Source organism: Lycium ferocissimum, chromosome 7, assembly GCF_029784015.1.
Source record: "Lycium ferocissimum isolate CSIRO_LF1 chromosome 7, AGI_CSIRO_Lferr_CH_V1, whole genome shotgun sequence".
NCBI lineage: Eukaryota > Viridiplantae > Streptophyta > Magnoliopsida > Solanales > Solanaceae > Lycium > Lycium ferocissimum.
This window is the reverse complement of record NC_081348.1, coordinates 25,950,440-25,978,125: the sequence shown is the minus strand read 5'-3', so window position 1 is coordinate 25,978,125 and position 27,686 is coordinate 25,950,440. Positions and strand designations below refer to the sequence as shown.

Genomic DNA, 27,686 nt, shown 5'->3' with positions numbered 1-27,686 from the left:
ATTAAGGGGACAATGGTCGTAATTTGAAAGAGAAAGTTAACGTGCCTTGTTAACGTTATTCTCCTTTTTTCCATTTTCTGACAGCTAGATCCACCGACGACTTATACATTTGATCGAGCTAATATTTTATGGGATAAAAACACGTCCTTCGAGCATATGCTTTAATCCTTTCTTCTTGCCAATACCTTTTACTTTTAGTTGTTCAATTATTTATTGTGGTTAGATCGATCTACAAGTACGCAAACGACAGTGCAATCCTTTTCACCTACCACACCAAATTCTTTTTACTGTTTCGGTAATATTGCTTATGATCTATATCTTTTATTTACATTAAGACCAGCCTCATGACATGGACTTTAGCTTCTGCTTATGATTTTTCCATTTGTACATTTGTAACGAGATATTAGAATTTTCATTAAAGAAATTTAAAATATAAAAAAATTAACACATGAAGAAGTTAAGAGAATTTATAACTTTTTATATATGCATAAAAAGAATCTTTTTTATATATACAAGATAATTAAAAAATTAATTCATTTGAACCCTTGCGCTCAATTCCGCCCTTGTTATAATGTCCCAACGAACATTTTAGTGGCAATTGCAATATTCGAATCGTAGTGAAATTTGTGTTTAATGGTATCACAATTGATCAGCATTGTCCAATTTACTTTTTCCTACTTCCTATTAATTATGTGGAAAGGGAAAAGTAATTTAATTAATAGAAAAATTCTTTCGGATAAGAAAATTATTTTGTGATTTGTGGGGACTTTACCATCGCTGGAAAGAGCAGTGAGGATCCATGTATATTTAGTGATTAGTGTTAAACGTTACTCAACCGTATGATATAATTAACCATGTCGACCATTTCGTAAAATTTTATAATTTCTATCTCTCATCATAATAACTTTCACTAGAATTTGCCCCATTTTTTTTTTCTTTTCTATTACGCCAAATTGGGCATAATCATAACAAGCTCATGGTTTCCCTATTCGCAAATGAGTACTATCCCCACTTCTTTGAATTTCTTTTCCTGTTGCACTTGTAATTTAAATTACACTTTAGTGTAAACACCATACCCATTAGTCGTATGTAGAATGCAAATACCGTACACATTGAATATTTTTTCACTTAAGTTTACTTCATCTTCAAAATTTGCCAAACTAACCCACGTTCAGAAGTTAAAAATATTTGCTTGCTTGCAGATTTTGTTTATAGAAAGAATTTGAGGAAGGGAGTTGCCTAGTGCAAAATTGAAGTGCGCTAATTTAATTAATTTGGACTAAACTCCAAAAACGCAAAAACTGTCGGCGTTTAGTTCAACAAAAGATTACATAATTAAGAAAAAGGAAAGCTTACCCATTTTTTTCCAACTTAGCTAGGCTACAATACATTATTTATCATAGGGCCATAATTCAACTTAAATTATTTTGATTAGACTTTATCAATGACACACTGATTTCTCTTTCCATGCCCAATAAAGCAACAAGCTTGGCCCAACTCCTTAATTACCATGATTCATAGATTCTCTTCTCCCCCTAATCCCTATGCATGAGAATCTCAAACCTAGCCTTATATTTACGACTCTGAAAAACATAAATTGAGTTTCAGCATCACGTAGAAGAATACAGTTGTTGATACACGAAAACTAGCCTATTTCTTTTTACATGTTGTATAAATTTATTTTCAACTAACTATTAGGAGTACTTATTTAGATCAATTTCCTTTTTTACTGTACATTCAAAAGTTACTGGTTTGCAGTAAATGAAACTTATGATTGATGGCTTGACAGATGCCCAATCTTCTATTAATAAGTTTGGACTTGCTGGACTATATATGATTGAGAGAGACTGACATTTTCGATTGTTTATCAGCCTTTCTGATTTCTCTCTTTAAATCAGGAACCACACTTAGATTGTTCAACTGAACTCATAGTTTAACTCATAAAAGTCGTCCTAAATACGCCTTTAAGTATATAAGGTAACATGACTCCTAACAGAAATACTGAGAACCAAACAAGGTGTAATTTGGAATTCTAACGGATGAAGATATTATGCTAGATTACAGTGGCGTATTTACATAGGGTAATGAATGGTCGTTAAACTTCATTCATTGAAAAATTATAGTCTTTACATCGATTTGTGTGCAAGACGTCTTACCATTCAAATCGAGAGTCGACGGATTTAATATTGGCCGTGAATTTAGGCATGAAATTTTTATGTTTTTTTAAAATAAAATTTACATATTTGAAAACTACGTAAAAAACTATGGTCATAATAATTATAATTCAAAATATTTAAAAGATAAATAAAAAAAATAATCGAAAAAAACTTTTTAAATATCGAAATCAAACGATCGCAACATAAATTGGGACGGAGGAAATATATATATGTATAGATAATTAAACCTTAAATATTCTTAGCAGAAACTTGTAGCTTTGTCATTGTTAAATTGCATTGTTTCACGAGTAAATAGTAAAACCATTGAGGAATACCAATTTGCCAGGCAAACCGAGTCATTTGCCCGATCGTGACACACACGTTATAAATGAATGCTAGCAGATGAGGTCTGTGGTGGGGCAGCAAAATTACTCAGTACGATTAAGGGCGACTTGACTTTAGACACCTTTGAAATATTTGTGGTTTTGTAGCTTACTTGCCATTGCAACATTTGATACTTGTTTTGCGAAAACCGTCCACTGTCCTTTGACGTAACGATCCTGGGCCCAATGATGACCCCAGGACAAAAACAGGAAACAAGGAATCTTATTATCCTATTACTTTCAAATGTTTTGTTGAATATTACTACTTCTGATGGATGATGAAGATATATGATGTTTGGTGGTCAATATTCTTTGCATTAGACGGTACTTAGACGGAAACGAAGGAGAGTAAATTGTACGGGAGGTATAATATAAACTAGAAGAGAAAGTATAACAAAATATGGTGCTAATTCTGAAGTACTCATACTATAATATTAATGACATTAAATTCTATTTACTGATGATGTAAAAAATAATTACACATCTAGTTGCTTTATAGCCTATAGGTAAAGACATATAAATTTTTTGATAAACATTAATTGGTCATGGATAAAAATGATAACTAATCTGCTATCATATTAAAGTTCCTACTCCATTATTATATAAGAAATTATATTATCAATGCAATTAATTTAAATTCAGTATATTAGTTTCGTTCAACCATAGAACAGACAAGTGGAAAACGTTTACGCATATGACTGACTGTACTGAAAATATTTTTCCTCGTTTCCTTAAGAAAGGCAGAAGAAAATGGGCTGGACTGCATGTTAAATCCGGTCGTAGTAGTATCAAACCCTTTGAGATGGCCCTTATTCGAAAAGTGGAACTAACCTATATGGGAACCTTAACGGAAGATGTGTAAATAAAAAATAATGTAGTATTTTGGAGTTTCAATTTTTACATGAGAAATTTCAGCATATTATCATAGAATTTCATTTGTAAAATTTGAAACTCCGGCATAATGATTATTTTGTTATTATTTATAAATGAGAAAGAAGGACGAATACTGCTGCAAAAGTTGTACCATGTGCAGCACAAAATGGTACAAACAGGGATATTGTAAAAAACTGTCAAATGTAAGATACATATGGAGCCCACATGTCCAGGGAATACTCCAAAAGCCAGCAGGAAAAGCAAGTAATTAGGTGGGGCCCAAAATTTCATAGAAAGCTGTCAAAACAAGAAATAGTACATACATGACATATTGAGGTACAACAGATTAAAAGCATATAAATCTTGAATTTCCAAAACTACCCTCATTAGCAAGAGCAAAGAACGTAAGAAAAGCCTAAACTACCCTGGTAGAAGCGCATATGTCAACGAACATGTGGGTGCTTCTAGACTCTTATATTAAGTACTAGATGATGGAAGCCCGTCTAAAGATGGCCAACATAAAAAATAATATCACATTTTTTTTTTTGGTGAATTATGTAAATATACATATTAACAAGAAATATTTACGAAACGCGACGATAGTTTTATTTACAAAATATAACATTACAAACCCTATAACAAACATATTTTTTAAAAAAAATATTCTTTTTTTGTTTTAAAAAAAATATTTTTTTATTTTTTAAAAAAATATTACTTTAAAAATATAGTTTTATTTTTATTTTTTTCGCTCAAAAATTTATGTATGAAATGTGTATATCTCGCTCAAAGTTTAAAAAGTTCACTCAAAAAGTGTATGAAAACTGTATGAAATGTGTATATCTCGTTCAAGGCTTAAAAAATCACCTCAAAATTGTATGTATGAAAACGGTATGAAATTTGTATCTCGCTCAAGGCTTAGAATTTCGCTCACATTTTCGTGTATAAAGTTCATGTTAGATTTCTCTAAAATTAATACAACTACAACAACATTGTATACAACTTTAATACAACATTCAAGACTTAAAATGATCACTTAAATTTTTGTGTAAGAAATATGTATATCTTGCTCAAAGCTTCAAAAATTCGCTCAAATTTTGTGTATGAAAAATGTATGAAATGTGTATATCTCGATCAAGGCTTAAACATTACGCTCAAAATTTTATGTATGAAAATGGTATGAAATGTGTATATCTCGCTCAAGACTTAGAATTTCATTCACATTTTGTATATGAAAAACTATATTAAAAATTTCGCTTTCACATACACATTTCATACATTTTTCATAGAGCTTTCATACACTAATTTTTTAAGCCTTTGAGCAAAAAAATAAAAAAAAATATAAAATTGTTTTTTTAAGTTTAAAATAATTGTTTTTAAAATAAATTGTTTTTTTAAATAAAATTATTTTTTAAAAATAAATTCTTTTTTTAAATAAAATTATTTTTTTTAAAAATTATCTTTTAAAAAAAAAATATTTTCTGAAAATAAAATTAAAAAACGAAAAATATATGAGAATCCGTCATGTTTCGTAAAATATCGTTATGTTTTGTAAATAAGGAAAAATATCATCACGTTTCGTAAATATTTCTCCTTAACATGTATATATACGTAGCTTTCCCTTTTTTTTAGACTGTCTAAAAAAATGATATATTTTTATGTTTAGAAATCATTTAACTTGAAATTTTCCGTTTTACCTTTAATGAAATGATTTAAATTCACACAAATATCTATGATTTGTTTTAGACCACAAGTTTCAAAGATCTTTCCTTTCTTTTTTAAACTTTGTGCTTAGTCAAATTATGTCACATAAATTAGGACAGAGAAAGTACATTTTAGTAATATAATTATGAAAATTTTATTACAGAAAGTATTATAATTCAATTAATTGAAAATATCAATAAATAATTTGACTTAGTCCGCTTCTCCCATATATGACTTTCCTGGTTTGGTTCTCCAACTGAAAGATTTGAAATACACCTTCTCCTACCGAGTTTCATGCCATCATCTCTTTCTACTCAATAACACTGAAAAGCGCTTTCATGTGTCAGCATCTGTTGTAGTCTTAGACTTTTAAATATAGACAAACTTCTTCATTTTAAGAAAATATGTGTATACGTTTCTTGACCGTTTCTATTTCGTCTTCTCGATATTATTCCTCGTTATTTGTGTGAGACGTTTGTGTCTAAACTTATACCTTGGGTATAAGTTTTAAATCTTTTGGTTTTATGACATCTTTAGCGGTTTTTGTGTTCAATTTAAATCGTTATTTCTTTTTTCCTGAAGTTCTCTTCTTTAAATTTTCTCTGAGCGTACCTTTATCATTTTCTGAACTTATTATCATTATTTAAATGTCCTATTTTTCTCTCTCTCTCTCTCTCTCTCTCTCTCTCTCTCTCTCTCTATATATATATATATATATATATATATATATATATATATATATACACATATTATATGTACGTTTTTAATATATGTACGTGTCAATATCTCTTTGGTTATAAACTTCTTCACGTGGATCCCATCTTAATTTTTTTTTATCTCTACTATTATGGAAGAATGGGCCTCACCTTAAATTTGATTTTTTTAAAATTTCTACTATTATAGAAAAGTGGAGCCTAACTTAACTTTTTTTTTTTTTTTAAATTCTACTATTATAGAAGAGTGGGCCCCACCTTTTTTTTTTTTTTTTTTTTTAATTTACTATTATAGAAGACCGTTTATATTTCGATTTCTTGATGTTATTCGTCATTATTCGTGTGAGGCGTATGTGTCTAAACTTATACCCAAAGGTAAGGGTATAAGTTTTAAATCTTTTGATTTTATGACTTCTTTAGCAGTATTGTATTCAATTTAAATCGTTATTTCTTTTTTCTCGAACTTCTCTTCTTTACATTTTCTCTAAGCGTACTTTTACCATTTTTCTGAACTTATTATCATTATTTAAATATTCTATTTTTTTTGTTGTTGCAATTGTCTCCTACTTCTTCACGTGGACCCTACCTTAATTTTTTTCCAAGCAATTGTCTCCTACTTCTTCACGTGGACCCCACCTTTTTTTTTTGTCTCCTAATTATTCACGCTGACCCCACCTTAATTTTTTTTAATATGTGCTGTTATACAAGAGTGGGCTTCACCTTAAATTTTTTTTTTTTCATTCCTACTATTATAGAAGATTGGGCCCACCTTAATTTTATTTTTTTAATAATTTTTCTACTATTATGGAAGAGTGGGGCCCACTTTTTTTTTTTTTTTTAATGGAGTGACTGACGACGAACTATATAGAAACTCATTTTCTATATAGTGATAATTATAACTAGTAATAGTAACTAAGCACTTGTACCAAAAGCTATATAAATTGTACACTTTAACCAACTACTTTTTTATCCCACGTGGACATATGTCATAGCACTGAATATTTATTCTCTTCTCATGTATACACGTATACACTTCAATTTTAATTCTTCGACACATTTATTTCCTCCGTGCACTTTTACTTGTTCACTTTTGACTTTTCACGTTCTTTAAGAATTAATAAATAAAGTACTCCTTCCGTCCCATATTACTTGGCCACATTACTAAAAATTTCTAATATATATAAGTGTTCAAGAGGGGCGAACACGGCAACAAGAAATTGTGCAAAAAGTTGTCTAAGTTGTACACTAAAATTTGGACTTATTTCAATTGTACTTGATTTCTTTCCTTTTTTTCCAGTCGTGGGTCCACTTCATTTAACAAGTACTGCTACTTGGTTTGCCACCTATTCTCTGTACACGTGTATTCCACTTTTAAGTTATCATATTTCTTTACTTCTACACTTCATTTTATTACTCTATTATAGAAATACATGAAATCGTACTCTGCAGAATCTAACATGTGTACATTTCAGAAGTTTAACATTAATTCTACCTCTTGTGTGTTTACTTTTTAAGTTCTCACGCGTCCGCAGTGTCTCGATTTTCCTTCCATTTCCTTCATTTGGCATATAGTCCCTCTATCTCAATTTAAGTGTCTAAGTTTGACTAGATATTGAGTTTAAGAAATAAAGATAGACTTTTGAATCTTGTGGTTCTAAATTAAAAATATGTATAATATAATAAAATATCCTTTGAATCTTGTGATTATAAACTTGACGTGTAGGATATTTGAATTGTCGACTTACTAAATATAAAAAGAGGAAGACAAATTTTAACAACAATTGATAAATTAAGGGGAAAAATAAGAGGAAAAGAAACAAAATACTGCTTGGTGGTTCATATAGTTGGTACTCTAAATTTGAGATCTTCTTTTAATTTTTTCCGTTTAAATTAGAGTTTTGCTATTAATTTTGGTGAGTTTATTCTACAAATTTCTTTGTTAATTAGATGTAACGCAGTGTCTCAATTGTCCTTTCATTTGGCATATACTCCCTCTGTCTCAATTTAAGTGTCTAAATTTGACTAGACACTGAGTTTAAGAAATAAAGATAGATTTTTGAATCTTGTGGTTCTAAATTAAAAAATGGGTATAATATAATAAAAGATCATTTGAATCTTGTGCTCATAAACTTGACATATAGGATATTTGAATTTTCAATTTACTAAATATAAAAAGAGGCGGACATAACCAAAATAAGATAAATTTTAACAACAATTGAGAAATTAAGGGGAAAAATAAGAAGAAAAGAAACAAAATATGGAGACTCACTAAGGAAGGTTTTTTGGTGGTTCATGTAGTTGGTACTCTGAATTTGAGATTTTGTTTTAATTTTTGCTGTTTAAATTAGAGTTTTGCTATTAATTTTGGTGAGTTTATTGTACAAATTTCTTTGTTAATTAGATCTAACGTAGTGTCTCAATTGTTTTTCATTTCCTTCATTTGGCATACAGTCCCTCTGTCTCAATTTAAGTGTCTAAGTTTGACTGAAATTTTTAAGTTTAAGAAATAAAGATAGACTTTTGAATCTTGTGGTTCTAAACTAAAAATGTGTATAATATAATAAAAGATCATTTGAATCTTGTGATTATAAACTTGACATATAGGATATTTGAATTTTCAACTTACTAAATATAAAAAGAGGCGGATATAACAAAAAATAAGACAAATTTTAATAACAATTCAGAAATTAAGGGGAAAAATAAGAGGAAAATAAACAAAATATAGAGACTCATTAAGGAGAATCGAGGTATCCTTTGCAAAATATACAAATCATAAAGATTAACTAAAGTGAGTAACTAAATTAATTATGTTGGGCTCCGTGCATCGCACGGGCATAATTTGCCAATATCAATTATAAGGCTGAAAAATGACTAACCTACGCTATTATAACAGGCTTAATTTTGCTGGGCCAGTTTCAAGGCGGTCATTGGAAAAAAGGCCCTCCCTAACTTCTGCATTGTTCGGCCCAGTTCCTTTTGTGTTTTATAGCGTGGAAGCCGGCGCTGTTATCTCTTTCTGTAATGGATAATCCACACTGCAAATCATTTTTTTTGCGCGGATTACCCTTCTTTTGGAGTGGTCTTTAAATTTTGCCCCTCATATTTGTGGTCTTTAAATTATGCCCCCCATATTGCTGGTCTTTAATTTTTGCCCTTTGCGTTGCAAACCCGAGCGTTCACGCATGAGGTCTCGGGTTCGAACCCCCGCTTAAGCATAAATTAAATAAAAAATTGCAAGGCAAGATTTGGGTCGCGTGTATGCAACGGACCGCATACTTGTTATGACAAAGGGCGGACTTGGCGTAAGTATGCCGGTCCGCATAACTTTGTAATTCATTAACAAGTTTATGCGGTCCAAGAGCATAACTTTGATAATTCCAAGTTTAGCCGGTCAGCCATATTTACGGACAAACTTTTAATGGGACCGGACTAATTTTAAATCATAACAAACCAATAAAGAATGTAGATGTTTGTTCTAACTAAATGTATCTTAATGCATATTCGTGTCTAAAAATGTTGCAAAATGTATCTCGGTCTGCTAGTATTTACTTACCAAGTTGTGTAAATTGAATACATCTACGATGCAGGTAGATAAAATATAAAAACAATATCGGCCTTTTTATGAGCATGCTTTGTTTTCGCCAATGTATGATTCGTTTTTCCCTGCTATTCATTGATGTTAAGTTCAATTGGTTGCCAATATGCTAATTTGAACTAACCAAATTTGGCTTATAAAACAAAGTATGTCTTAGGAAAAGTTATGCATTATGGGGCATACTTTAGTTATGCCTTGACTAAAAGTATGCCACATAAAGCATAACTAGGGAAAAGACTTTTAGTTAAGGCTTAACTAAAAAGTTTGCCCATTAAAAGTTTGCCCAAGTACGCCGGATCCGCATAAACTTGTGAAGGAATTACCAAGTTATAGCCGATCTAAGATACTTAGTAAGTCGCCAATAAAAGCATAAGTATCTTGGTCCAAGATAACTTTTTAATTCCTAACAAGTGTATGCAAAGGGTATAGCGAAATTTAAACTTTGCCTTGCTAATTTTTTAAAATTTTTGAGTGGAGGTTCGAACTCGAACCTACGGGTTTTTAATGAAGGACAAAATTTAAAGATTTCAAATATAGCTGAGGCAAAATTTAAAGACCACCCGGAATTCGCATTGCCCACTGCAAATCAACTTCAACTGCAGTATGTTTGTTTTGGGCCTTGGCTCTACAGTAACACACAATTCCCTGTGGCCCAATTCGTTTTCTTCCTTTACTCGCTTGCCTATTTTTCATGGAGAACTTACATAAATAGCTACTATTTATAGGCACCTAACATGATATAGCTACAATCACGATTATTGCATTTCTAGCTAGTATCTACCAGCTATGTGTGTATTCCTTTGTTTTTAAATGCATGAATATAAATTGATGTATCCTTTTATTTTGAATGTATTCGAGCTCCAATCAGCAATGTCGTCGGTGTTGCAATGTCCGGCAGCGACCAGATCTGAAACTGGTTGAATGTATTCGACTATAGTTGAATGTATTCTAGTTCCAAAATAAAAGTGATCATCGGCGCATTCACAACGATCAGATCTCGCATCCGAAAGACACACCACCGATGTATTCAACTATGTTTTGACTATATTTGAATGTATTCGAGCTCAGATTAAAAAGAAAAGGACGAGGGAGAAAAGAGCATTGAATTAGGCTGCATTCAAACAACAAAAAATAAAAAATTACACGAATATTCGGCTGTATTCAAACAACAAAAATTCAAAAAAATACAGAGATTTAAAATACAAGCAAAAATAAAAAAAAATATACTGTATTTACATTCAAAAATGCAAAATCCACTCAAATCCGGCTATCTGAAACACCACAGCATCGCCACCATGTAAAGCGCCACAGCGACACCATCAGATCCGAGATATCACGGCGACACCACTAGATCTGAGAAACACACTGTTTTTCGGCGCATATGTTACCTTTTAGGTCATCTATTCTCTCCATTCCAAACCCTAACTAACGTCCACCCCCACCTATGACTTCTTGTGACAACGATTTCTCTCTCCTCAGTGACGATAACGCCACTATTGTTGGCGCCGTCAGTGAGGAGAAGAGAGAGGGGTGAGGGAGAAGAGAGAAGGAGAGATGGGAATTAGAATACACAAAATTAAAGGAATATAGCTACGAGTGGTAATATATGTTTTGCTATAGCTATGTATGTTAATATATTTAAAGTGTAGTTATTATACTTAAATACCTCTTATATGATAGCTGCAACACGTAAAAATTCCATTTTTCGTCTCATGGCACGATGAAACTGCTGCACTAAGGCCACAAATTTAGCTATAATTTTCAGTCTCTAAATTAGAGTATCATTCTTTTCTAGAAGTGCTTTGATTTATACATACGTTCACACAGATACATACACATATATATATACGTGTGTGTGTGTGTTTTAACTAGTTACAGCAGCTAATTATCTCATATTTTAGGTTAACAGGGTTACTATATTTCATCTTTTAAGTGACTTAATGATTATGTAAAAAAAAAAATTACACTGTATTCATACTGAAGTTTAACTAATACTGCAATAGTTATTACTAGTAATAACTTATTAGTATATTGCTTTATATTTTTCTATGACAAGCATCAAACAAGGGTAATTCTTTATCTTGACTTCTGCCATATTCCTCTACAGAATGTGTTTTAACCTAGTTTGTGGATTCAGCTACCTCAACTAAAATCCAAAGGTTTCGATTAGCGTAGCAGCAGTATATAAGTATGTTATTCAGGACCACAAATGCAGGGAAAAAGATATAGTCCTACTAGTTGTAGGACGGTCCATACCTAATTAATTACCTATGGAGTATAGGCCTCCCTTTTACAAGTACTCCATATATTAGCTAGCTCTCCCACGCCAAACTCCTTCTGTTCCAAAAAGATTGTCATCATTCTATATTTAGAAACAATTTAACTTCATGAGATGATTTACAGTCACACAAATATCTAAGGCTTATTTTGGACTACACATTTTAAAAGCCTTCCTTTATTTCTTAAACTTTATGCCAAGTTAAAAAAGGACAATCTTTTTGGGACGGAGGGAGTAATATTTATATCCAATGAGTGGGCAGCTGCCAAACCTCCATAATCGTAGGCAATCCTATAATATTGATAGGGAAAGTAATTGACTGCGCCATAGATAAATTACTTGGACAAGTACGTAAGTGATGGCGGTAGCTTTCACTTGATGTAATGCAAATTTCAGCTCAAAAAACGCAGTCAGTCATACACAACTTCTTAAAACCAGTCTAATATATAGTTTAAGAGAGCTCATTGTTTAAACCATTCAAGCTGTACATTAATCAATTAAAGTGCTCATTAATTTGTAGAAACTACAATTGCCATTTGAACAAGAAAAAATAGAAACGACTTGTAACGACGCATATGTACTCGTAAATAAGTTTGGACCTAAATTGATGAATACTAAAAACACTGTACCAAGACTTATAGAGTTGGATAGTATCAATGAACGTTTTTTACACAACAATTTGTCATATATATAAAGTGGAATTGTCTTATAATGGGCGAAATGAGTTTGAAGGCTTTATATATTAAAAGCCTTGATATTTTCCGATTTTATTTAAAGCTTAAATTAAAATGGACAAATATGAAATTAAGATGATTATCAGAATAGTCACTTTTTCAAATTTTATAAATTAGTTTTTCCTCTGTGAAGTGGCATATAGAAAAACTTGCATATATATGAACTTGACTTGTTATATCCTTATACATGCATCTTTTTTAAGGGAAATTGATTTTATGTCTCAAGCCTCTTTTGTTTTCATTTTTTCCTATTTATTAATTTCTTTTGACACAGTAATTACGAGTTTCAATCTTCCATTTTACTTCCTCTTCTTTTATTTTTGTCGTTCGAAGTAATAAAATTTAAAATAGGAAAGACTCTTTCCAATAACTTTTTGGTGTTTCATATCGCTATTGAAGAATTGTGAACACATTGGCCAAAATCATGTTTCCTTAGTGTTGTAAACACATTCATGAACTGCCACATATACATCTAGAGCACCTTCAAAATATATGAATAAGTTAGCGTGGGTAATTTGGTTTTGATTCAACCATTTTTTAGCAAGTTAACGGAATATATGACATCATGGTCACTTTAATTTTATAGGCTTAATATACTGTCATGGATTCCTTTAGCTAGAAACTACCTGTTTTTTTCATGACATGTACATGCGATGCAAGTTTTCTACTTTATTAATTTAAATGCAAATATAAAGCCACTTGTCTTAGTATAGCTGTATTTTTAGTGAGAATTTAATTAATGTACTTTTTCTTTTATTTAAAAAGAAATCATATCTATATAGGGCAATTATGGAAAGTTTTTATCTTTTACTTAACTAGTTGTCAATTTGAACATTAATGTTTTATGCATGCACGTTTCACACTCTGAGGTTCTTCACATTTAACATTAAAAATCACGATTACTGCTAACCGATACAGAAAACAAATTCTTAAAGAAAATTCTTCACCTAGTAAAAGCAAATAAAATAAAGTGAGCGATATAATATTTATTACATGGTCTCCTACATCATTCATCAGATTCTTTGCTTTGACAATTAGTGCATATATAGCATCTTCACTTATTCTCTCCCAAATATTGTCTAGCGAGTATCTGACATATCCTTTCTAAAATTTCTAAAGTATCACCTAACTAAGATCTGCTTGTTGTTACAGGGTACAAATATCTCTCACAAAATGCAAATTAAAAAGAAAGAAAAAGAAAAAACAATCTGTCGAACGTTTTCCCAGCAATACTTTCTTAATTTAATTTCTTATGCTTTCTTTATTATAAAGTACCAATATTTCTCAACAAAAATAAAACAAAGAAAGTGTAAAAACAATCTGTCGAGTGTTTTCCCAGCAATGCATTCTTTCTTTAGCCTTCTTAATTGATGGAGGAATCCTTCAAAAAAAGGAACTAAAGATTTCATGGATTGAGTATCTTCTTGATATTATGATACGCACATTTGATTGAACCCTCTGCTTTTTGTATATCATACTAGTGGACTAAAATATAAAAGGTGGTCATGTCCTATTACAATGAAGTAGAAGTTTTCGTCTGAATGGAACCGAACTTTTACTGTTTTCTACCCGAGGTTTAATTCTATATTGCGACCCAATTAATTTAAATTTGTGTCTCATTAAAAGGGGAATGATCCCTACCACATGAGTTTTCAGTTCTCAAAATTGTAACTCGAGATCTCAGTTCTAACTCTCTCGACAGTGTGATAATAGGAAAAGATCTGTTGTGCACAGGGGCGGACTTTAAATTACAGTGTATATATAGGGTAGATTTTTTATGTTTATATAAATATATTAACTTTTGAACATCCTGAACATATGCAAAAGGTTAGCTCAAGCGGTCCAAGGTGTTCAAAATTGTCTATAGCATCTTGGGTTCGATTCCCATCAACAACATTATTTTTATATTTAGCTTTTGTTATTTTTTTCGAACCCCTGAGTGAAATTTCTGGATCCGTCACTGGTCGTGTACAGGCAATAATTTACATTACAAAGCTAGTTATGCCATTACAAACTCTTGGTGACTCACCACCAGCAGGCGGCAGCTTTGGATTTCTTAATTTGGTCTTAAGAACATTTTTTGACTTTTCGAAAAGCGCTTTTTCCAGTTTATTGATAAACGTCCAGTTAATCTGTGGTTTGCGGTTGAGCCTTAAAAAGTTGATGAACAAGGCTGCCTAATTCTCGCATATTCATTGAACCAATCTCGTTTCCTTAAAGAAAAAAAACCCTAATATTTTAGAAGTATAGCAAATCGTGATGATGCGTAATTGATAATGATAAAGAGCATAATGACTATGCATGTGAGCTACAAGATTTTCTTATTCTGTTGATGACGCTCATCGGACTTTTGAACTCACTAGCCCTCATCATTAGGGGTGGGTATGGTATGATATGGTGCGGTATTTAAAACTTCGATATGATAACTTCGATTTTCGGTTTCTAAAATTACTATACCATTACCGTACCAAATTAATTCGATATGGTTCGGTATTTTAAGGTTCGGTTTCGGTATTTTACGGTACGGTAAATCGGTACCATAGTTTGCCGACTTTGACTTACATATACTCCTATCGTGGAGAATTATAACTTCTGTTACTTAGGAAACGTTTCAATTATTATGTACTAAATACCTTAAAATGTAAAAATATTCAAAAGAAAGTACAAGTAATCCCCTTCGTAAATCAATTACACAAAAAAGACATTTAAAATCAATAGTGTAGTCAAAGTTCTAACGTTTAAACAATTAGTTTTCTAATAATACTAGTTTATATGTATGTCAGTATTATAATACTAAGATATATGAATTGTATATGTAATTATATACTTCGATATTTCGGTATTTTCTTTATGAATACCGAATACCGTACCGAATATCAAACTTTTTAAAAATGCATACCAAATACCATATCAAATGCCATAATACCAAAACTGCGATATAATTTTTTTGATTTCGGTATGATAATTGGTATCTACAGTACCATGCTCACCCCTACATCATTACAAAGTGAATTTCACTGCCATTGCCTTGTCTACTAATGCAATTCATGTGAGAAAAATATGACTACATTATTATAGCGGATAAAATCAGATCGAACGTAAAATTAGTTTAAATTAAATATTTGAAGTTTAATGGAAGTAAAGACAGTTTAAGAAACGAGTTAAAGAACCTTAATGTGCCATCGAAATAGTTCAAATAGACCTTCTGCTGAACCATATTAGGTTGTTATTAAGCTTAATTATTGAATGATTTTCCAAGTCAATTATATTGATTCTGTCATACATTACAAGTACTTATATAGGTGTTTAATGTACATATTGTCGAGCTCAGATTATAACCAACTAAACACAACATTATCTCTAACAAAATACATAACCACGAAGAGCAAAAATTTTAAAACTACGAAGGCGAAAAGAACATAAAGCTGGGACCTTTGGTTGTTGAAAGACGCATGCTTACAAGGAGTAGTAAATAAACATTTCATTCAGTTAACTACGTCTTTAATCAGTGTCAAATTAATAGGAGCAGTTGTTACTTGAATGAAGCATACGGGTATGTATTCGATCTATCTTTCAGAGGATTCATCATAATTTTTTGATGAATACGGGTATTCGTATTAATTTGCGCGCACTTGATTGACTTTTGTTAATTCCCACCAGCATATGAACGTAATAACTTTGCCCATCAAAATTTAGGTAAAATGAGAAGAAATCACTTACTCCCTCCGTTCTATAATAAGTGATTTTTTAGGCTTTTAATTTTTTACAAAATAAGTGGTGCTTTAGGATTTCAAGAATACTTTAGACAGATTCTTCCAAGATTACCCATTTTTAAATAGTAAAGATTCATTAACTAACTTTTCTTTTTCTAAAAAATGGTAAAACTTGATTAGGGGTAGGTTAGTAAAAACACTCCTAATTTTCTAGGAGTAAGCAATTCGTAAGGGGTGTGCATGAGCGTAAAAACCACTTATTATGGAATGGAAGAGTAATATTCTTTGCTTCGGATAAAGACACTACAAGAAAAAATATATTTGGCAACAAAATTATTTTTGTTGCCATAGATTGATTATTGTTGCAAAAAGTACTTTTGACAACAATTTTTTTTTTTGTAATAAACTTTTGTAATTTATTGCAACAATTTTTTTTTTTTTTGCAAAAGTACTTTTGCAACAATAATCAATACTTATGGCAACAAAATTAAATTCTTTGGCAACAAAAATTTTCTTTGCCAACAATAAAACTATTACTTAGCCAAATATTAAATTTTTTGTTGCGCGTTTTATACTTTCTTGTAGTGAGATGATTCATCTGCTTGCCAACTAACTATTCAATTTCTCCTTTATCTGAGATTTGGGAAGAAAATAGTACTCCTACCAAATTTCATAAATTCCAAAAAATAAGAAATTAAATTCCTTTTTCCATGCATGTGAAGAAGGAAGGGAGAGACATCGAGAAGTGCATGTGAAGCAAAGCGCACTCGTGTGATGGGGTTTGTTAGACCAAACATTTTCAAGTCATATTGCAAAGAAAACAAAAGGAAATCTTAGACATCCGACCAAATGTCGTGGATGGTATCTTTCTCACGATTGACTCTAAAATCTGTGTCAGCTTACCCCAATTCTCAATGCTACTATACATTTTCAAACGCACCTTTGCATAGATCTTATTGAAGAAAAACTATAATAGGAAGACCAAAGAAGATTTATATATAGTATAAAAAGAATGTGTTGGGTGAAGAGGTTCCTTACACAATGTTAGAATTTACATTAATTAATTAATTTAGCAATGGAGCATTATCATAGGGAAGTGTAAAAAAGCAAAGAATATGGCATGTCAGAAAATATTAATTTGATTTTAGGTGACATTGGAAGAAGAGGAGCTTGGAGTTTGGGACATGGGCATGTGAGAGGTTTCGAGAGGAAAAAATTAAAAACAAAATGCTTTTTGGATAAGAGAAAAGGGATGTGGTCACAGTTTGTCCATAAGGAATAGAGGGGATGCCCATTTTTTTGATTGGACTATTCCTTGTCATATATATAGAGTTAAAATACCATTGTCCTAAATTGTTTGGAACTTTTAGTTTATTGCAGGTCCATTTAATCAAATTTTAGAGTTACATTTCTTGAAAATTTATACTCTATTCAGAAAATACACTAAAATGTATTTATGCTATACTCCATATTTCTCATAAGTCATATCAAGATGACAACACAAAAGTTTATAGAGGATCAACTTATTTGGCTCTTGAGAACCACAAGTAAATGAGTGATACTAATTAATAGTAGTTTGTTACAACTACTAGCTCAGTACATAAATGTAAAATTAAAGTATTATAACTTCAATATTTACCATCCACTCTCTTTAATGAGAATTCTATAAGAATTTTAGAAAAGATTTTTAAGTTTTGTCTTTGGGAGAAGTTGTTGACCATTCACATGGTACGTGGAAATCACACTGAAATGGTTCTTTCTTCCTAAGTCTTCTGGGTAATAAAAAATGTATATTTAAAGATCGTATATGCCTTAGTGATTAATGAAGTGTCTTAAATATTATGTGGTTTTAGGTTTAATTCCAACATAACTAAAAATTATTACTAGTAGATGTTTTTAATCTGTCAAAAGTTGAATGGACAAAATTACCTGATATATGTACTGGTGAGATGTAATAAATATCCCACGAAACTAATCGAGTTGTGCGTAAATTAATCGTATACTAGGATTATAAAAGAAAAACGCAAAAACAAAGTATACTTAAATTTAAAAGCGATGGCAAAGTCTAATGATCTAAAAGAAACGCAGTCCTAACTCCAAAGTTAGAAGCCATGAGTAACCCATGTGCCACCCACAGTATGGCCAGTCCTTAATTCATACTGTAACAAATTTACTGTCTTGAAATTTACTTTTAATATTTGATGTAACGGTGTCCCAATCAATTAACCATTTAATCATTTTACAAAGTTTTTGTTTCATGACATTCGTGTGAACGAATTTGCACTCAAATTACCGTTACTTGCTATTAGTCAACTAACTATGCTCAGTTTCAAATTTAGTTGTGTCCAGTCAATTATTTGAATTCCTCGTATTCATTTGGTCATAGATTTTGGAAGTATATTTTGAAGATTTATTTTCAAATTTTTATTTGGTCATAAAATTTTAATAGATTTTGAAAACAAATCTTTAAATTCCCAAATTCTGGCTCAAACCTATTTTTGGGCCAACATCTATGTTTTGGCTTTTTCAAAACTACCCCAAAATTTTGTATTTTACAAAAATAAAAAATAAAAAAAATAATCTATTTATGACCCAACTAATTCTACTACTATGTTCCTCCGATCCATTAAAGTCGTATCTATCATGTTTCCACAATTAAAGCAGCATCTTCTGTAAAGTGAAGATTGTTCATACAATGTGGGAAGATTATATTAAAGAATAGCTAGTTACTACCGTTGGATTTTTCATTGTACGGATGGATCTTTGTATTGTAATTTGAATTGTAGTAGCTAGTAAGTGTGTTATTAGCAATTGTTGTTAAATTATCATGTTCTGCATAATTTGGGATTAAAAAGACAGTCAAACCTCTCTATAACAGCATCGTTGGGTCCGCAATTTTTTAGTTGTTATTAGAATGGTCATATACTCCCTCAACAAGATTGGACAATTAAATGATATTTCGCTGTTATAGGCAAAAAAGATGCATATATCTAATTTTCATTTTTAATTGTCAAATTATAAGCTTAATCACACTTTGTATAACGAAAGAAAATCATTTAATGATATATATATATATATATATATATATATATATATATATATGCATATATCTAATTTTCATTTTTAATTGTCAAATTATAAGCTTAATCACACTTTGTATAACGAAAGAAAATCATTTAATGATATATATATATAATATTTTTTTTGTTGTAATAGTGTATTAAATGATCAAATATTTTATCAAAATCTCTACACTTATTATTGGTAATCATAGATATTCTATTTTTTTTAAAGATGGTTAATTATTATATCACCAAAAAAAGAAGATAGCTGTTATATGAGGGGTAATTTTACAAAGAATGTACTGTTATAAAGTTGGTTGTTGTTGTTATAAGTGAAATGCTGTTATAGAGAAGTAAAATATAACATAAAAAATCGGTTCTAAAAAAAGTTGGCTATTATAGAAAGGTGTTGTTATATGCGGGTGCCGTTATAGAGAGATCTGACTGTTGTATGTTTTGTATGGTTGGATATTCTTGATAGTTTTTAGAACTTATAGGTATAAGTAATGTTTCATGTTTTGCAAAATAAAAAGTGAAATATGTTTTAAAAAACTATGATCAAACACATTTTCAAAACTTGAAAAACTTCACCCAAATCAAATTTTTCAATTTTTTTTTGGGGGAATCTATGGCCAAACGCTAGCTTACTGTCTTGAAACTTACTTTTAATAGTTGATGTAGTGTCCCAATCAACTAACCATTTAATCATTTTACAGAGATTTTGTTTCATGACATTCGTGTGAACGAATTTGCACTCAAATTACTGCTACTTTCTATTAGTCAATTAACTATGCTTCAGCTTCAAATTCAGTTGAGTCAAGTCAATTGTTTGAATTCCTCAGATTCATTAGTAACGTCAGTTGACTCAACTATTTGACTCAACTATTTGAGTTCTCATATCCATTAATGTCATGAATCTATTTTCGTATGTACATAATTCCAGAATTTAACTATATATACTGATAGCATAAAGGAACTTTCATTTTGTGTAGCTTCCTCAGTTGTAGCAAATCATTTTTGAAATTTGCAGGTACTAATTCGTGCTTATTTTAACAGTTACTTGTAGTTGAATTTTAATGTTCTCATATATTTTTTTGACACTATCAATATATATATATATATATATATATATATATATATTTTTTTTTTTTTTCTTAATGCAGTAAATCCATGCGGTGCTGGGAAATTTAATATCAACTCCTACCTTATGACTTATGAGGCGTACTACTTATCATTTAAAAGATACTTACACTTTTCACCCAACTACTAGTGTAGATTAAAACAAGTTCAGTAACTATAATTGTCATTCGTTAATCTATGGTGCTTAAGATTAACTATATTTTGGTGCTCAACAAATATAACCCAACCTTACATTATGTAAGCAATATTTCAACTCGACCAAAGGCCAAGCCTATACTACTACTACTACAAAAAAAAAAAAAAAAAAAAAAACAAAAAAAAGCAAAAGAAGAAAACTTAAAAATAACTGTTCTGAAGTGATTAAAATCAGTTCTTTTTCATGTAAGATAAATGAGATGGAAAGCAGTGTTATAAAAGTAAGAGAAGGAAAATGGAGGGGTCGTTATCTTATTGCTAAAACTATACGGGTAAAAGAAAGCTTAGTTTAATTGGGAAAGTGTAAGGCAAAAAAGTGGACTATATGTCAGATTGGCGTGCGTATCACTGTACCAAATGCTTAGAAGAAAGAGGGTATAATTAGAGTTTTGAGTATGATGATTCTTTACACCTTTATTTGCTCAAAAAAGAAGCGAACCTCACTTTCCAGTTTCAAGCATACACAGCAAAAAAGGAGCTAAATACAGCTATTTTGTGAATTAGTAGGGAGAGTAATTTTCTTCATAATCTGTACTGGTAATTACATAAAAGTGGGGACAGTGGTGCTGATTCTAAAGAGATTGATAAGTTTGTTTTGGGAACATTGTGAGATTGGCTTTTAGTGAATACACGGTGTTGCTTTGGTGGCTAGCATAAGATTAGGGACAAGTCATCTCTTTCATGGTTGGTTTTTGTGGTGTTGTTTCTTGATCTTTTTCTCATAGTCTTTGGAATGTCTTCTTGGTTTTGTCCCTTCAAAGTTGTTCTGCTTTTTCTAGTGCGTTTATACTGTTATTTACGCTCTTGTGTTGCTCTGTTTGGATTGATTTGCCTTGCCTTCGAATGAAATTTTGTAGCTTTTTATGGTGAGTCTTGGCTTGGAGATCACTCACTCAAATAAAAATCCCTTCTTTGCCTCTTTGTTATATGTCTGAAAATGCACCTTGAATTGGATTTGTTTGGTATTCTCTGTAAAGATACTTTCTTTTTTATTTTTCTGCAATTGGATTCTTCCTAATTTGTTGTATTTTTCAAGAAAATATGGATTTGCTGTATTCAAGAGTCTTTGTAATTGTTTTGTTGGTTTGCTTTGTAGCACGTTTCTAGTTTGATTTGTGTGTTAAGTGATATGTTCAATGTGATGCTTTGTTATAGGCAAATTTGCTTCGTTTTCCTTTCCAGTTCAGAACAAATTTTGGGTATTTGTACATGTTTGTTCACGTATATGCGACCTTCCAGACAATTTTGGTTGTTGTGTTCTTGAAAACATACCTAAGATGATGTTTCTTTGTTGTTACAGGTCCTTCAAATTCATTGGTGAGAGAGGATTATTGAGTGGAGGAATGTGGATTCTGGTGTTTGCTTTTCCAGAGAAGGCAAAGGAAGTTGTTTAAATATTTAGTAGTACTAAGAGTAGAGGAATAAACAATTAGAGAAAGGGCGGTGGCCTCTGGTTTTGAGAGCTAAAAATTTGCATATTTTGAGGTATTAAGTCGGTTGGTTGTATATCTTGGATTGGCATTTTGTGGTTGGTTGTGGTTGAGCTTACAACTAGAATTAGTAAAGAAGCCAACTCTCCTTATTGAAAGCTTGTGAAGTTTGGAAATATAGACACTTCTGTGTTGCCCTTTACTTTTTCCTTACACAAAGATGAAGTTTATGAAACTTGGATCCAAGCCTGATCAGTTCCAGACTGAAGGAGATAATATCAGGTCAATAGTTCGTCCATCTTTGTGAATTTAGTTTATTTCCTTCCTAGCATTGTGCATCCCTTTTCCCCATTGTTCTAGGTAGGTATGTTTCTATTCTTCATAAATGTCTTATTTTCCGGATTATATACTTTTATTAATTTGTAGTGCTATACCTGTTTGAATGTGTTGTCTTTGTTCTGGCCTGGTTTTCCTCTCAAATACTATGAGAGAACTTATACTTTACGCCTAAGGATGTATGTGTGTTTGAGTATTGCCTTTCTAAAAAGCTCCTCCTGAAAATTTTCAGTCACTTAATTATTCTAAAGCAAGTTGTTCACTAGGGGGGATGGGTGTGGATCATTGTTTAGGCAGCTATATTCTTGTGCAGAAAATGGCTGAGAAGAGTGAAGATAAGTATTAGAACAAACAAGTTTCTTAGTTGCTTATTGTTGCAAAAGGACTTAAGTGCCTCAATCACTTCTTTTTGATTCCCCTCCTCTTGTCAAATATCACATATGTATGTGCAAAGTAAGATAGAGTGAAAGACCTTGTGCTGCTCATCAATTTATACTCTGTTTTTGGCCAACTGATTCTTTCAAATCCGCCCACCTCATTTTTGTGGTTCCAATGAGATTTTCCTCTATGAAAGGATATATTGACTATTCTAAAACGAGAACTGACACCCCCCACCCCCACCCCCCCCCGTCTCTCTCCTTTAAACCTTTACATTCTAAAACGAGAACTGACACCCCCTCCTCTCTCTCCTTTAAACCTTTACACAAACCTTATTCCAAGCACTTTGATCATATACCATTTACACTACCTCGACAAAAGCTGGCCTTTCTGTGATAGCTGATATCAGATTGCCCTTTGCTGAGGCAGGGAAAACCTCCATTTTTTGTACCAGCTACTACATATTAATTATGCGACTATGGAGGGGTGTTTCATCTCAATTTTTTACTTGTAAATGTGGTAGCAATGTGCATATTATTGAGTTAACATTGTTTGAAATGGTTTCATCATGAATATGATGTATGAGCTTCCTATTCAGGTATGTAGCAACTGAATTGGCGGCAGACATGGTCATCAATGTTGGAGCTGTAAAATTTTATCTCCACAAGGTATGCTCTCCGTTTCAAGTAGTATTTGTCACACTCTTTTTTCTCCATGTTAACTAAAATTGTAATTTTGAAATACATGCTTAGATATTGATTGACCTGATTATTCCAGAAATAGTACTATTAGTTATCCTGTTGACATTGGACATGTCTATACCAATTATCAAAGTGGTTAATAGACAAAATTGAATTTAGGGTGTCACCTTCAGCGTACATCAACCTGATATTAAACAATCTTACCTGATAAAAAAATGAAGATAAATGCGAACCATACTCATGTTCACGTTGTGTCTGCTTATTATCTTATCCATTCAATGCATTACTTGTTAATACTAACAGGATTACACTTTCTCCAGTTCCCCCTTCTGTCCAAGAGTTTTCGCTTGCAGAAGTTGACAGCACATACAAATGAGGAAAGCAATGATGAAATCAACATCGACGATATACCCGGTGGACCTGCAGCTTTTGAAATATGTGCAAAGTTCTGTTATGGTATGACAGTTACTCTGAATGCGTATAATGTGATTGCGGCTCGTTGTGCAGCGGAATACCTGGAAATGTATGAAACTGTCGAGAAGGGTAACCTTATTTACAAGATTGAGGTTTTTCTTACATCTAGCATCTTCCGTAGTTGGAAAGATTCAATCATTGTTCTCCAAACAACAAAATCTTTTCTTCCCTGGTCCGAGGAATTAAAAATTGTTAGTCATTGTCTAGACTCTGTTGCATCTAAAGCGTACATCGACACCTCAAAGGTGGACTGGTCTTATACATATAACCGCAAAAAGCTTCCATCTGAAAATGGAAGTGATCCGCTATGGAATGGTGTGAAAAAGCAACCTTATGTCCCAAGAGACTGGTGGGTCGAGGACCTTTCTGAACTTCATATTGACTTGTATAAACGGGTTATAACTTCAATAAAAACAAAGGGAGGAATGTCTTCAGAAGTAATAGGTGAAGCATTGAGAGCGTATGCCTACAGAAGGCTACCGGGATTCAGCAAGGGTGCAATCCAAGGAAGTGATCCTTCTAAATATCAGTACTTGGTTGATGTGATTACTTCTCTGTTGCCCACAGAGAATCGTAGTGTTTCCTGTAGTTTCTTGGTCAGATTGTTACAGACGTCTATTTCTTTGGAATGTGGAGAAACAGTAAGAAGTGAACTGAAGAGGAGGATCGGCCAGCAGCTTGACGAGGCATCGGTAGCTGACCTCCTCCTTCGAGCACCAGCTAATGAAACTATTACATATGATATTGACATAGTACATGAGTTTGTTCAGCAGTTCATGCTGCAGAAAAGGAGCGGTCAGAGTGATTTTCCTGATGATAATGAATTTCAGGAGATGTACCCTGCATTTGCATCGGAAGCTTCGAAGGTTAAGGTGGCAAGGGTGATTGATGGTTACCTTGCTGAAGTTTCTCGAGATCCAAATCTACCTTTGGCGAAATTTGTCAATCTTGCTGAAATGGTGTCCGGCTTCCTGAGACCTTCCCATGATGGAATTTATCGTGCTATTGACATGTATCTTAAGGTATCCTTTTGAATATCTCTTTTTCAAACAACACGTTATATAATTTGTAAGATAGTTGAAAAGAAAAGGAGGAATATTTACTTCCTGTGTCCCAACTTATGTGACACTCTTTCCTTTGTAGTCGTTCCCAAAAAGAATGACACCTTTATTTGGTAACAATTCAACTCTAAACTTCCATTTTAACCTTAATGAAATGATTTACGCCACACAAATATCTATGGCTTGTTTTAGACCACAAGTTTCAAAAGTTGTTCGTTCATTTTTAAACTCCGTGCCCAGTTAAACACCTTCACTTAAATTGGGATGGAGGGAATAGTGAAAACTTCTCTGTCAGCTCCTCGAGGGGCCCCAGAAGTACATTTGTGTGACTGGTTTATCTTGAAGGATTCTGAATGATCGTTTCCTTTTGGCAGGAACATCCTGGGATCACCAAGAGTGAAAGAAAAAGAATTTGTAAGCTAATGGATTGCCGGAAGCTATCAGCTGAGGCCTGTATGCATGCTGTGCAGAACGAGCGCCTTCCTTTGAGAGTAGTTGTACAAGTTCTGTTCTTTGAGCAAGCCAGAGCGACAACATCATCTGGTGGTGGCAGCACACCCGATCGAGCTGGAACAAGTAAGGCTTTGCTTCCAGGTGAATCCCATGGGAGCTCAAGATCTGCTACAACAAACACAGACGAGGACTGGGACGCGGTCCCCACTGCTGAGGAGCTTAAAGCTTTGAAAGGGGAGCTTGCTATGCTAAGGTTGAGGGACAAGGATACTAATTCAATAGACATGAAAATGGGTGCTGAAAAAGTTGGAGGTGGCAAAGCGAAGGGTTTAGTCATGTCCAAGAAGATTTTCTCAAAACTGTGGTCCAACAAAGATAGACTAAGTGAGAACAGCAGCTCGGATACGTCAGAAAGCCCGGGATCTTCCAATGCCGGGGAATCAAAGTCCACCCCATCAAGAAGTAGGAGGCATTCACTCTCTTAATGTTAGTTGCAGATTAACCAATTTCTCATAAGTTTATGTAAAAGTTCCATCCCATGTTTTATGCTAGGATTGGAAGAAGTTAAAGTCTGCCGCTAACCCTTGAATTGGTAGGGAGAATTCCCCTAAATGTTTTGAGCATTTTGAAGAATGTATTTGCAAGGTTAGATCAGCTTGGGAATGAATTGGATCCTCTAGTTTGATAGTTTTTCCATTGTACTCAGTTGTTCCCAAAGAGAAATATAGGTGACTACCTTTGTTTTAGGCTCTCTTTTTACAAGATTGGAATTGGTTTTAGACCATTAGCACAAAGTCTTTATGATTCAGTGTGAGAACCAAATTGCTTGGACTTTGCATTCATGTTCTTTCTTTCTTATACGGGTGGTGAAATAAATCTGATGGAATCTGAAGGGAGCAATATGGACACGAAAACATGAAAATTCTAACTGTGAAGGGAATACAACAGGTGTTTTTGTATTATGAATCTGGCATTACAACTTACATTTTGAAGTACGAAATATTATATGTATAGCCTGAATTAATCTTAACAAAAAAATATTTTCAGAAGAAGCATATAGTGGTGATTGTCCAGAAATTCAAATTGCCTATACTACTATTCCAATACATAGATCTGCTGGAGCTAGGTTCTTTTTCTTCTCTGAACCATCTGTTTTTACTTTCTACTATATGAGTCTGAATAAGAGTAAAGATTGTTCGTTACGTTCAATATTGTGGCCTTTATTGAGTTTTTGTTTGTTTGTTTGGAATTTTGATAATAACTACCTTTTAATTTATTTATATTTAGTAGCTGCGTAATTTTGTAAATTACCATTCGTAGCTACACCAAAATACATAAAGTTGGAGTGGTACGAAGTGGTTATTGGGCGAGGCTCTCACCCTGCCCGCCCAGGTTCGAACCTGGCCAACAACATTATTTGTCTTCATATACATTCCGATACAAGCCAAGAAGCGCAAATACATATGAGATGAGTGTATTTGGCCTGAGTGTCTTAATGTATATGAAGCCAAATACATTCAGATACAAGAAAAGTAACTCAAATACATATGGGATACAAGACATATGAGCCAAATGCATATGACATATATTCAAATAAGTTCAAATACACGTGACATCAGATACATGTGACATCAAATACATATGATGAAAATACACTCAAAATACAAAGAGAAGAAGCTAGGAAAATATGTAAGAAAAGTGATGTTGTTGGCTAGGTTCGAACCTGGGCAGGCAAGGAGAGAGTCTCGCCCAAATACACGCGAATACACAAAATACTCATGAAATACACAGCTTTTGCTTAAAAATAAGCTACGAATTGTAATTTTAAAAATGGTAGCTTCTAATGGTAAGATCCTAATAGAAGGTAGTTATACTTGAAAGTTTGCCTTTTTTTTTCAACCTTTACTAAGTTCCAAAAGTGTAAATTGGGAGCTTTGGGACAGTGTTAGGCCTATAGCTATGCAAGGGTCATTCGCACAAATGCCCTATTTCGGGGGTGGTCTTTAATTTTTGTCCCTCAAATTGTTGGTCTTTAATTTTTTCCCTTCGCCTAATACCCCGTGGTCTGGGTTCGAATTTTTTCCCTTCACCTTAAAAAAGGAAAAAAAGAATTTTGCAAGGCCAGGCTTTCGAGAAATCTCTGCCTTAAGGCCTAACTTTTGCCCGAATAGACCTAATTTTGGGCAAATGTTAGGCCTTAAGGCAGAGATTTCTCGAAGGCCTTAAGGCAGAGATTTCTCGAAAGTCTTGCCTTGCAAAATTATTATTATTATTTTTTTTATTTTTTTTACTGAGCGAGGTTCGAACCCA

General features: G+C 32.5%; 1 protein-coding gene across 1 annotated transcript; it reads left to right on the top strand.

Moving 5' to 3' along the window:
- Positions 1 to 20,671: 20,671 nt before the first annotated feature.
- Positions 20,672 to 26,207, top strand: LOC132064048 (BTB/POZ domain-containing protein NPY3-like). The gene is made up of 5 exons (XM_059456908.1): positions 20,672 to 21,227; positions 21,844 to 22,255; positions 23,286 to 23,355; positions 23,709 to 24,884; positions 25,298 to 26,207. The coding sequence occupies exons 2-5, from the start codon at positions 22,194 to 22,196 to the stop codon at positions 25,859 to 25,861; spliced, it is 1,872 nt and encodes a 623-aa protein (XP_059312891.1). The 5' UTR covers positions 20,672 to 21,227; positions 21,844 to 22,193; the 3' UTR covers positions 25,862 to 26,207.
- The last annotated feature ends 1,479 nt before the right edge of the window (positions 26,208 to 27,686 follow it).